Raw genomic sequence first — 13,026 nt, 5'->3', positions numbered from 1 at the left:
CTGACAGGAAATCGAACCCGTGACTTCTTGGTTCCTGGGTCAGTGCTCAACCACTGAGCCACACGGGTTGGGTTGTGGTTTTGTTGTTGTTTGTTTTTTGAGTTGTAGGAGTTCTTTATATATTTTGGATATTAATTCCCTTATCAGATATGTGATTTGCAGGTATTTTCTTCCATCTGTGGGTGGCCTTTTTACTCTGTTGGTAGTGTCCTTTGGTGCACAAAAGCTTTTAATTTTGATGTAGCCCAATTTATCTATTTTATTTTTTGGTGCCTATTCTTTTGATATCATAACCAAGTAACCACTGTCAAATCCAGTGTCATGAAGCTTTTCCCATATTTTCTTCTAAGAGTTTTATAGTTTCAGCTCTTTCATCCATTTTCAGTTCATTTTTTTTAAAAATATATTTTATTGATTTTTTACAGAGAGGAAAGGAGAGAGATAGAGAGTTAGAAACATCGATGAGAGAGAAACATCGATCCGCCGCCTCCTGCACATCTCCCACTGGGGATGTGCCCGCAGCCCAGGTACATGCCCTTGACCGGAATCGAACCTGGGACCCCTCAGTCCGCAGGGCAACGCTCTATCCACTGAGCCAAACCGGTTTCGGCTTCAGTTCATTTTTAATATGGTATTAAAGTAGGAGCTCAATGTCATATCCACAACTTTTTGAAAAAGGGAAAAAAAATTAGAAACCAATGTAGGATTTTGGGGGTGGGGCAATAAGCACTTTATTTTTCTAGAAAGTCCAGTCTCTTGCCCCTTCTTGCTCTGCCTCCATCTAGCCTCCACGCAGTAGTCAGAGTGATTTTTAAAGAAGCACACATAGATCAGACCAGATCACTCCTCGGCTTAAAATCTCTGATGACTCCCCGCAACCCTTGCACTCAGGATAAAATCCACACTTTTTGTTCTGGCCCGAAGGTTCCGCATGACTGACTGCTCAGCAGCGGACGGCTGCTGCCTGTCCTGCTGTTTCCTCTCTGGCTCACTCCCCTTTAGTTGCACTTGATTTATGACGATTCCTACAACTCACCAGGCTCTTTCCTGCCACAAGGTCTTTGTACATGTTGTTCTTTCTGTCCGAAACAACCTCGCCCTTCATCTTCACAGGACTGACTCCTCATTCTTTCCAACCTGGCAGAGATGTCGTTTCATCTCAGCTCGAACTGCCATAACAAAACACCACAAACTGGGTGGCTTAAGCAACAGAAGCTTATTTTCTCATAGTTCTGGAGGCGAAGGTCCAAGATCAAGGTGCCAGAGAGCTCTCTTCCTAGCTTCGCATGACAAGAAGAGAGGGAGCGACTGGAAGATTGGGGCGGGGGGGAGAGGGAAAAGGGTGTCTCTTCTTAAATGGGCACTAGTCCCATCATGACTTCATATAACCCTAAGGCTCTCCCCAGGCCCGATCTCCAAACACCGTCACATGGGTAGGGCTCCGACGAGAATTTTGGGGAACACAGTTCAGTTCATTGCACATCTCCTCAGAGCAGCCATCGGTGACCTCCCAGTCTATGCCAGGTTCCTCCCATGAACCCCCTCGTGCTCCCACTGGTAATGTCCATCACTAAACCCTTCCCTTGTCCTTCATGGTAGAGCGGTAATAGTGGGTAACTGTGCACTAATTAATGCAGTGATTTGTTCAATGTCTGCCCCCTCCCTAGGAGCATACATTTCAAGGAGCCAGACTATCACCTTCTCTCCTATGCCCACCTACAGGGCCCTGTGCTGACACGCGTGCATGCGCACACACACACACACCCCTGTCAATTAGTTTAGTGCTTCATGGAAAGATCCACCTTTACTCACATATTACCAGATAGGTGAAGGCAGTCTCCAGAATAGAAGAGAAAGGCCAATACAGACAATTAAACAAAAATGTTCGAAGCAAAAAGACAATGCAGAGAGCAGAAAAAATACAAAAAACTATTATATCCTTAGAGAGGTCAGAGAGGATATTGTATCCATGAAATAAGATGTTATAAAAAGGAATAAGAAGAAAGGGCACTGAAAAAACAAAACACAAGAGCCATAACTTAAAAAAAAAAGTCAATAAAAAGGTTGAGAGATAATGAAAAGGAAATGTCCCCCAAAGACAAAGAGATGAAAGTAAGAACATTTGAGATCAATCCAGGAGGCCCAATGTCTGACTAACGGATTGTCCAGACAAAGCAGAGTTGGAAATGACCCAATAACTATAAGGACATTTCAAATCAAAGGACATGAATCTCCAGACTGAGAGGCCCAATAAAATGAAAAGGAACCACCCAAAGTACATCACCACGAACCTCAGAATACTAGGGATAAAGAGACAATTCTAAAAGTTTCTTGGCCGGGGAGGGCAGCTGACAAATCACCCGGAGTCAGAATGGTTCAGATACTTCAGGGGCAACAGGGAAGTTAGAAGATGAGGAAGCCAGGCCTTCAAAATTCTGATGGAAAATGATTTTCAACCTCCTAATCCTTATACGGTCAGAGAAATCAGAAGTGAGGATAGAAGGAAGGCATTGTCAGACATGGAAGAGTGTAAAAATGTTATTTTCTATGTGTCCTTTCTTAGGAAGGGACTAAAGGATGTGCTGCACCAACACGAGGGCATAAACCAAGATAGAAAAGACGTGTAAGCCAGAAAGCAGGTGCTCTAACACAAGAGCACAGGTGTGCAGCTGGTCTGGAAAGAAACCACCCGCAGAGTGAAAGGGGAGGAGGGCCTAGCCGCTTTGTCTCAAGTGGGTAGAGTGTCAACCTGCGGACCCAAGGGTCCTGGGTTTGATTCCGGTCAAGGGCATTCTCTCTGTGTTTCCCTCTCTTTTCCCCTCTCTCTAAAATCAATGGAAACATACCCTCTGGTGAGGATTTAAAAAAAAAAAAAAGAAAGGGAAGGAGAGTGACTCCAGGAGATAGATCACTAGGAAAAGGAACCTGGTGTATTATGTGACTACATGGGAAAGGCATTTTATGGGTCTGCTGGAATGTTTGAGGAGATTTAGCAATATGTGTACAAATGGAAAAAAAAAGAGGCAATTATTAATTCCAGGAAAAACAAAAATCTGTAGTAGAAAATAAATGTGATTATAGCATACCATTTGGCTCAGCAGTGGACAATATCGACAAAGTCATAAGAATATAAACCCCACGCCCTAACCGGTTTGGCTCAGTGGATAGATCTTCAGCCTGCGGACTGAATGGTCCCAGGTTCGATTCCGGTCAAGGGCATGTACCTTGGCTGCGGGCACATTCCCAGTAGGGAGTGTGCAGGTGGCAGCTGATGGATGTTTCTCTCTCATCCGTGTTTCTAACTCTCTCTCCCTCTCCCTTCCTCTCTGTAAAAAATCAATAAAATATATTTTTTTAAAAAAAAGGAAAAAAAAAGAATATAAAACCCACAAAAAAAGAGTATAAACTTTGAATATCGGTTTAACTTAAATTTTAAAAACTGTGGTAAAACTATATTGGAAGAATGGGGAGGGGCGGTGGCGTTGGGTAGTGTAAGAGAGTGAATCCTCTCCCACCATAATAGGGAGTTGGGGAGGTCATTGCTAGTGTTCCGTAATACCTGATTCTCCCTGCTTCTGGGCACATAAAAGACTGCACTTCTCAGCCCCTTGCTGTTGGCTGGGGCCACAGGACTAGTTCTAGTCCGTGGGCTGCAGGTGGAAGTGCTATGCTGCAGCTAGACCAGGGCCTAGATGGCCCTGCAGCTGTCTCTTCTCCCTCCGGTGATCAAGGAGGCCTCAGGCAGAGCCACGCGATTACAGCAGGCTGGGATCATCTTGTGGCATTTAGTCCTGGAAGCACTGACAGCACTCTGCAGGGGTGAGAGAGAGACCTTGGTTGTGTTAAGCCACTGAGATTTTGGGGTTGTTTGTCACGGCTGCCTAGCCTGGCTCGACCGAATACACACTTCAGCTACTGTCTAACATGGCTACATCAGGAAACCACCATTTAAACATGTTGTTGAGAATGATGGAGATAATGATTAGAAGAATAACTAAAAACGTGAAAAGTGGTGGCTCTGGCGAGCAGGCCAGAGGCATGGGGAAGGGGCGGGCAGAGGGGCACCTAGTTTCATTATGGTGCTATGTGACTTTTTATATGATGTCATTGGATTACACTGGCAGAAATAAAATTTTATAAAAAGCTATATGCATATATGTGGTTTGGAAGGAGTCCCGCCAAACCATTATAGTGGCTGTCTCTTAGCGGGGAGGGGATGCGAGATGGAGTGTCTGGGCGCGGAAGGCACTGTGGGAAAGGAGCCCGCGCAGATGGAATGCCCGTCTGAGGGGTTTGGCTTTTATCCAGATGGCAGTGGGGAGCCACAGGAGGACTGTAGGCCGAAGAGTGTCCTGAGCAAATCTGCCTGTTACTGTGAGCACCCCGGCTTATGTGGATGATGGCTTGAGGGGCGGAGAGGCTGCTGTGGTGGTCCCTGTGAGAGCTGGTGAGGCCTGGCCTATACAACAGATGCCTATTGGAAGCTTGCTATTTACCGGGCACTGTTGGTAGGGCCGGTAATGCAGCAGGGAACAAAATGGACAAAAGGCCTCTCTTCGGGGAGTTTATGTGGGCGAGAGAGTCAAATGGACAGAAAAGAAGATAAATATTAAGTCAGGCGGTAGTTCGTGATATAAAGAAAATGAAGCAGTGTTAGGAGCGAGAGAGCGATGGTAGGGATAGGGAGGTCAGGGCAGCCTCTCTGAGGAGGCGACATTTGAATAGAGTCCTGAGTCAAGTGAAGGAGCAAGCCGTGCACAAGTGGGGACTCAAGGCTTCTAGGAAGAGTGAGCAGCAGTCCAGAGGCCCTGAGGTGGAAGTGGGCTGGATGTGTCCAGGGAACAGGGAAGAAGTGAGGGGTGGGGGGCGGGGCAGCCATCAAAGGAAGGTTCTGGGAGCTGAGGCCTAAGAGGTGGTTGGGGCCAGTTTGTGGAATTGGCCTTGAGCGCAGGAGAGCAGAATGATTATTTATTTATTTTTTTGGTTAATCCTCATCCAAGGATATTTTTTCCACTGAATTTTAGAGAAAGTGGAAGGGGTGCGGGGAGAAACAGAGAGAGAGAAACATCAATGTGTGAGAGACACGTCGATTGGTTGGCTCCTGCACGCTCCCAACCAGCACTGGGGATCGAGCTTGCAACTGAGGTACGTGCCCTTGGCTGGAAGTTGAACCCGCAACCCTTCAGGCTGAGGGCCGGTGGTCTAACCACTGAGCAAAACCAACTAGGGCAGAGCGGCATGATTTGTCAGAAGAGGCCAACAGGACAGGGCTGGGGGCTGGTTAGCTGCGGGGTGGGGAGGCCTGTGAGGAGAGGGCGCTCTGGCTGGCTGGCAGCGCTCGGCTCTCAGCCCTGCCTGGATCAGCTACAGCAGCTTCATCACCTACTTCCCAGCATCTCACCCCCCCACCCCCCGGGAATTGAAGGAGCCTTCATAAATCAAAATAGCAGGCAAAGAACAGCCTCTAATTGTTCTGCGTAAAAGAAGCAAAATTAGACGAGTCAGCTGTGGGGTTGAGACTGCCTCCCACACAGCTGTGATCCCGCACCCCACTGAAGACAGACTTTCCAAGACTTGCAATTCTGCTGTCTTCCAGCAAAACTTTCTGCTTCTCCAGCTGCAGGGCAAGTGACGGCTATTTTGGAAGAGAGTAGGACAGATGCTGGCCCTGGAGGACAATGAGTGACTCAGCATCTTTTTTTTTAAAGCCAACAAATCAGTGACATCATGGAGCCTTAGCCGGTAGAATCCATTCAGTCATTCCAAACACCTTGAGGGCACGCATCGGTCCAGCCTAGAGGGGTAGAGGCAGAAGTGCGGTTCCACCCTTGGGGTAGAGTGGAGAGAAAGCCTTGGTCCGGGAGTCAGGAGGTCTAAGTTCTTGGCTTAGCTCTGCCACTGTCCCTCCTCCCCTCGGCTCAGTTTCCCCATCTCTCCTCAACATGGGCAATAGGCTCCATCGTGTTTCTTAAACTTTAGGATCCATAAGAATCACTTGGGGGAGGGGGTTCTGGTTAAAGATGAAGATTCCCAGAGATTAAGATCTCAAGGTCTGGGGCGGGGGTCCCAGGATCTGCATTTCTTGGGGTTCTTCCAATGATTGTGAGGGAAGTCCTTGGACCACACGTGCATAAAATCACTCCCCTCCACCTCTCAGAGTTCTTCTGCTCTGAAATTTGAGGAGTCACTCAGACAGCTCTTCTTTGGGTTTCTCGGATCATTCCAGGGACATGAAGGCAGTCCTTACCCCTGCCTCGGTGCACTGGTATGTTTCCATGATCACATTGCACTGGCACTGTTTTCAGTGTACGAGCCTCCTCCAGCGTACCTGGTGCCCGCCCAGGACTCGAAATGTTGTCCACACAGGGGCCAGCTGTGGTGCCAGCAGCTGTGTGGCAGCATAGACCGTGGAGGGATGGATGGTAGAGAGTTTCAGGTACCGGGCCTGGTTGCAGACATTTGGCTTGGACACCTGGGCATGTGCTCTGTGTTGGAGGTCTGACACTGTCCCCTGCTCCCCTTTCCTACAGCTGGGTGAGTCCAGCTGTATGGGAATAAGATAGTCTGGAAAGGACAGTAGGAAGGACTGGGAGCCCATGGAGGACATTCCAGGTGGTCTAAGGTCCTAGTCATTCTGCTCGGCAGAGTCCCTCCCTCAGAGCTGCCCAATCATATTCCCAACAGGCCAGGTCAGTGGTAGAGGGTCAGGTCACTCTGGTCTAGCCCCCAGCTCCGTTCTTTGTACTTGAAGAATAGTAACATCTATCATATACCAAGCACTTATCATGCTTTGCGCTCTGGCCTAAGTGCTATATCATCTCATTACATTTCATAACAACTCAATGAGATTGGTAAAAATAGTGTCCCTCTTTTTACAGTTGTGGACACTAAGGCTTAGAAAGGTCAAGTTACTAGCCCAGAAGCACTCAGCTGACAAACAGTAGAGGTAGAGGCAGGATTCGAACCTAGACCTGTTTCCCTCTGGAGCTGTTTTATTTTTAAAAGATAAGGGTTTTTCCTAAAATACCTTCTGCCAAAGTTACTCCAAGCCAGATAAATGCTCTTTCATCTGTTAGAATGGAAAGGAATGATGCTGAATCAGAGAGGTCAGGGTTCTAGTCCCTCCTCTGCCCCGGACTTTTGTGTGACCTTGGATCAGTCATTTCGCCTCCCTGAGTTTCAAGTGAAACGGAAATCTGTGCATTGGGACAGTTATATGTGCATTTCCTTTTAAGGTACACAAAGATGAAGACAGCCACCAACATCTACATCTTCAACCTGGCCTTGGCAGATGCACTGGCCACCAGCACGCTGCCCTTCCAGAGCGCCAAGTACCTGATGGAGACGTGGCCTTTTGGGGAGCTTCTCTGCAAGGCTGTGCTCTCCATCGACTACTATAATATGTTCACCAGCATCTTCACACTCACCATGATGAGTGTGGACCGCTATATTGCTGTCTGCCACCCTGTCAAGGCCCTGGACTTCCGCACCCCCGCCAAGGCCAAGCTGATCAACATCTGCATATGGGTCCTGGCATCAGGTGTTGGTGTACCCATCATGATCATGGCTGTGACCCGTCCCCGGGGTGAGTGGCCACAGGAGGCAGCACATGGGCCTCTGTGGGTTTATAGGCCACTTACGAGGGTAGAGATATGGATTGCTGATCAATGAAAGTGTGGATGACTGGCCAGTGGGAATATGGATAGTCAACCAATGGGAATGGGAATGGTTGACTGTGGTGAGGATGAATGGCTAGTCAGTAGTCATATGGATTGCTGGCCAAAGGAAATTATCAATGGGATTATGGATGGCGGATTTGTGAGCATGTAGCCGCTGGCCAGAAGTGTGTGGATGACTGACTTTTAAGAAGCTAGATGGATGGCCAGTGGGGTGAGGCTGTCACTGATCTGTGAGCAGTGGAGGCCACAAGGTCTGCAGTCCCATCCCAAATTCCCTTCCACCCCAGTTTGAAATCATTGGCTCAAATGACCAAAGCAACGCCTAGAGATTGGCCGTCAGAGAATGACAGATAGATAGGTGCATTTCCTCAGAGAAAATGGTAATTATTAGTATAGTAACCACCTCTATCAGTCAGGGGAGCTGCTCAATGGCTTAACACAGTAGAAGTTTATTTCTTACTCACATTACTGTTCAATGTGAGCAAGAGGAGGGTCTCTATGCCACACATCGTTCAGGGACCAGGTTCCACATGATGGTTTTGGAATCCTCCACTGCTGGGTCTGGGCAGCAGATGAATATGGAGAGGGAGTGGTGAGAAAGCACAACCAGTTTTAAATGTTATGGCCCATCTCTTCCTGGTGATAGCTGGTCACATGACTCCAACTTGATGTAAAGAAGTGGGAAAAGTAGTTCAGCAGGGTGCCAAGTCACTGGTCACTAACCTCTCTGAGCCACACTATATCATGGGGTGTTGAGAAGATTAAATGAGGTTGTATGTGTAAAATACTTAGGACAAGTATTGGCTCATTGCCAAGGCCCAATAAATAGCAGCAATTAAGATGATTAAGCCTATGAGATAGACAAGGCAGAGACTCCTATCTCCATGGTTTATTTAGGGTCACACAGCCAGGCATTTGGTGGAATTTGGCCTAAAACCCAAGGCTCCTGGCCCTGTATCTGTTGCTCCCTTTGGCCCCTGCAGTGAAGGTTTACAGATCACCAGTGCTGTGGTGGGAGAGGGGAACAGGCTTGGTGGGAGGCTTCTTGGCCATCGCTGACTCTCACAAGGGTAGAGCCCTTATCAAGTCTCTGAGCTTATTGGTCTTGACTCAGCAGCTGGGCCCTATTCCTCACTGTCAGCCTTCAGTTTACGGGCCATTAACTACAGCCCTGCTGGGGGCTGGGCCAGATGGGCCTCCTCACTCCCCCCCCCCCTTCTCTCTCTCTCTCTCTCTCTCTCTCTCTCTCTCTCTCTCTCACACACACACACACACACACACACACAACTTCCCCAGCGTGTGCCATCAGCACTTATATGCCACTTGCTGTGTGACCTTGACAAGTGCTGTTCACTTGGACAAGTGCTGCTCCTCTCTGGGCCTGTCCTACCATCTGTACAATGAAGTTCTGCAACTCAGTTATCCATGTGGATCCTGCCAGCCTGATGTCCCAGGTCCATTCCATCTGTGGATTCCCAGCCCCCTTCTCACAACTCTCAGGCTCCAAGTCCACTGTGTAGCTCCTCAAATTCCAGAATTCCAAAAGACCTGGGAGTCTCCTGGGCCAGCCTCAGCCTGTATCTGTATCTCACAACATCCCATAAGCTGCGCATCCAGCCCAAGCCCACACTCTAGGGACAGGGAGCTCATGCCCTCCTGGGTGCCCCTCTTATCTCAACAAGTCTGGCAGTCGGAAGTTTTTGCCATTAAACTGAGATTTGCCTCCCCAGCCCTAGCCCCAACCTTTGGACTCGCCCATGTATCTGCCCTGTGAGTGCACCAAGGGCTGGAACCCCACTGTGCTATGTGCTTTACATGCTTTGGCCCATTTAATCCTCACAACAGCCCTATGAGGTTTAGGTGCTGTTGTTAGTCCCACTTTAGGGAAGCTCTTGAGGTTTGAATAGTTTGCTGAAGGCCACACCACACAATTAATAGGACCTGAGTCCTGTTCTTAACTCGCTCTCTATGTCAGTTTAGCAATATTGTCCCCACTGAAGCTACTTTGGAAATGTGTGAGCTGTTTTCAGTTATCATAATAACTGGCATTTAGTGAGCTTAGGCTAAATTATAGCATTCTTGTTGGGCTTCTAAAGGGACTTGGAGAGAATATAGGAAGGCCTTCTGTATTAGGGCCAATCCTGCTGGGGTCTTGAAAGACGAGTAAGAGTTCACCACGTGCAACGGAGGGGAGTCCAGGTAGAGGAATCACCCCGAGTGAAGGCCAGGAGGAGGCGGTGGGACCTGACCAAGTTGAGAAGGGAGGGTCGCAGGCAGGCCGAGCCCCTGAGGCCCCCCCTTCCCCTTACCCTGCCTGTTCTTCTTTCTTTCCTTGATGCAGACGGAGCCGTGGTGTGCACGCTCCAGTTCCCCAGCCCCAGCTGGTACTGGGACACGGTGACCAAGATCTGCGTGTTCCTCTTCGCCTTCGTGGTGCCCATCCTCATCATCACCGTGTGCTACAGCCTGATGCTGCTGCGCCTGCGCAGTGTGCGCGTGCTCTCGGGCTCCAAGGAGAAGGACCGCAGCCTGCGGCGCATCACGCGCATGGTGCTGGTGGTGGTGGGCGCCTTCGTGGTGTGCTGGGCCCCCATCCACATCTTCGTCATCGTCTGGACGCTGGTGGACATCAACCGGCGCGACCCGCTCGTGGTGGCCGCGCTGCACCTGTGCATCGCGCTGGGCTACGCCAACAGCAGCCTCAACCCCCTGCTCTACGCCTTCCTGGACGAGAACTTCAAGCGCTGCTTCCGCCAGCTCTGCCGCTGGCCCTGCGGCCGCCAGGAGCCCGGCGGCTTCAACCGCGCCCGGGAAGCTACGGTCCGCGAAAGGATCACCGCCTGCACCCCGTCCGAGGGTCCTGGTGGCACCGCTGCCTGACCAGGCCCGGCTGGCCCACCGCGCGCCCCTCCGGAGTGACCTGGCGGTCACCCCGAGTGCTAAGGGGGGTGGGGGCCAGGGCGCCACAGGAGGAGAAAGGGGGCCTCTGTTTTGAAAAACAGACCCGGGCTTGAGATGAGCCAGGGGCCCAGAGATGGGGCCCCTGCGGTGGGTGGACCTCTGGGGCGGGGCAGAGGGCGGGGCGGTGGGCTGTGCCCCTGGACTGAGGGCCTGGTCAAAGGCTCTGGGTGGAGGAGGAGCTGCCGACTCCTAGGGAGGAGGACCTGTGGCTCTAGACCTGGGCGGATAAATAGGGCCTCTACCGTGGGGAGAGCTTCACGTTCCAACCCTGAGCTGGGCTTGCCAGTGAGGGTGCGGACTGAGCCCTGAAGATGCCCGGCCAGGACGCATGGGGCAGTGGTGGGGACAGTGGCTTGAGAATTGAGCTGCAAGATCGGGCCTCTGTGTAGCGAGGAGGGGCCTCTTCTCGGACCCAACGCAAGGACAGGACTGGGAGGCGTAGTTACTGCTCAGGATTGGGCCTCAGAGATAGGCCCTGTGTGCAGGGGACAGGGGCCTCAACTTTGGGCGAGCGGCCCAGCCCTGAGTTCTAGCAGGAGATGGGGCTCAAGGCTGGGCTTGCCCAGGTCCAACTTGCCATCTCTATAAATAAAAAGAAGAGAAAAATAGAGAGGGAGGGAAAAAAACGTACCTTCTGGCTCCTTGACCGTCATTTCCTTGGGATGGGCAGGGTGCCTCAGCATGGAGGTAGTGTCCCCAGCGCTGCACCCCCAGTGGGTGGCTCCAGGATAGGGTAGCGGAACCGGCCGGGGTTGGGGTTGACTCCTCAGCCCGAGTCCCTAACGGGGCTCAGAAGGAGCAAGGTGGCTTCATGGCTTCCGTTCCAGAACCGAAGCTGCTGGTTGGTCTCCGTGCCAAGGGGTGGTGGTGGGTGGGCTGAGGCAGGAAGTGGAGGCGGTGGTGCTGCTGGTTCGGCTTTGAGGTTAGGTCCTGAAGCCAGTGGACAGATGCCGTTGGGGGTTCCCCAGGACCCTGGCTTTTCTGGCCCAGGTGCTGCAGGACAGAGGACTGGGGGTCAGAGCTCCGTGGAGGGTAAGTGCCCCTGGGACTGGGTGGGCATCTGAAGCACCAGCGCAGACTGCCCTGCCCCCTGCTCCCGGCCCGGGGCTCCTGAGAAGAAGCTCCAAGAATTCCTCTCTCCCCACATCTGGCTGCCCCCACTGTGTCCAGTGTTCCCGGAAAGCTGGAACGGCCCATGTGGGGACCGGACTCTGAAGGAACTGGGGGGGAAAGGCCTTTATAACTGCAATGCTCCTGTCAGTACGTGCTCCCCTCTGCCTTTTCCCTGGACCCCCAGGTCCCCCACCTGCTCTCGCTGCCCCCTTCAAGCTGCTGAGAGGCAGATGCACCCAGACCTAGGCAGAGAGTATTTCATTTCATTTGTTGGGCATTTTATTGAGCCCAGATCTTTGCTTCCCCCAGTACCAGGGTCTGTCCTTGGTCCCTGGCCTCCCTTGCTTTATCTCCCCCGCCCCCGGCTTTCCCCTTCCTCACACTTGCGCAGCTCAGTCAAGCACCCTGGCTCCCTATTGAGGCAGTGTTCTGACATCCTTGTAAAAACATTTAATCATCTTTCCTTTGGGGGACAGATGGCAAGAAATTGACGTCTGTCACAAGCGGAAAAAGAAAGAAAAGGGGGGAAAAAGAAAAGAAACAATGTACCTCTTCTCCCTTTGACAGCCATTTCCTTGGAACAAAAGCCTTTCCCTGTCTGGGAGGCTGTCACTCAGCAGGGGCTGAACTGGCATTCAGCAAGGTGGGGGCTGAGGCACCAGGGTGGGCTTTGGGCACATTAGGAGCAGGGATACCCTTGGTGGGCAAAGCACAGTCCCCTTCTCAGGGCGAGGTCCCCGGAAGCTGCAGACCTGGGACTTTTCTTCTCCCGAGAGAGGCTCCCCTAGTGCCTTGGGAAGATGCGGGGCTGTGCCCAGCACTCAGAACCGCTGCTAAGTTACTGAGGTCTGGGATCCCTGCTCACTTTCACCCTTCAGATGGAGCCTGAGACCATGGGGTCTCTGTGTCTGAATGGGGGTGGGTATCAGCAAGGTGGGGACACTCCTGGACACTCCTCATCCCCTGGGGCCCCTCCTGTGAATGCCTTGGGGAGATGTCAGGGGGAGCAGACCATTTAGGAACCAGGGAAGACTCCTGAAGGGGGTGATGTTGGGACCAAGTCTGTTTCTTTTCCTTGCAATCGCTGTGTCCCCTTTAATTCCTCCTAGAACAGGCTGCTCAAGATTGCCCCAGGTCTGTCCACTACCGTTTCCTGTGGCTACAACAGACTGGCTCCCTTTTACTACTTCTCATACATAAATTTGTCCTGGGGTCAGCAGGGGCTGGGTCCAGACCATGTGCATTTAAGGGAAAGCAAATTTGTACGGAGATG

At 51.3% G+C, this 13,026-nt stretch overlaps 1 protein-coding gene across 2 annotated transcripts in view; it reads left to right on the top strand.

Annotated features, from left to right (window-relative positions):
• The window catches only part of OPRD1 (opioid receptor delta 1), a 41,970-nt gene extending 31,294 nt beyond the window's left edge, over positions 1 to 10,676 (top strand). For both annotated transcript variants that reach the window (XM_023761016.1, XM_006097239.3), the window contains 2 exons: positions 7,236 to 7,585; positions 10,021 to 10,676. In XM_023761016.1, the coding sequence (XP_023616784.1) occupies positions 7,236 to 7,585; positions 10,021 to 10,559 (889 nt within the window). In that variant the 3' untranslated portion in view covers positions 10,560 to 10,676. The remainder of the gene's footprint in view (positions 1 to 7,235; positions 7,586 to 10,020) is intronic.
• The last annotated feature ends 2,350 nt before the right edge of the window (positions 10,677 to 13,026 follow it).

The sequence above is a fragment of the Myotis lucifugus genome, unplaced genomic scaffold (assembly GCF_000147115.1).
Source record: "Myotis lucifugus unplaced genomic scaffold, Myoluc2.0 scaffold_197, whole genome shotgun sequence".
Classification (NCBI taxonomy): Eukaryota; Metazoa; Chordata; class Mammalia; order Chiroptera; family Vespertilionidae; genus Myotis; species Myotis lucifugus.
Note: the sequence above shows the minus strand (reverse complement) of the source record. Positions and strands in the feature narration are given on the sequence as shown.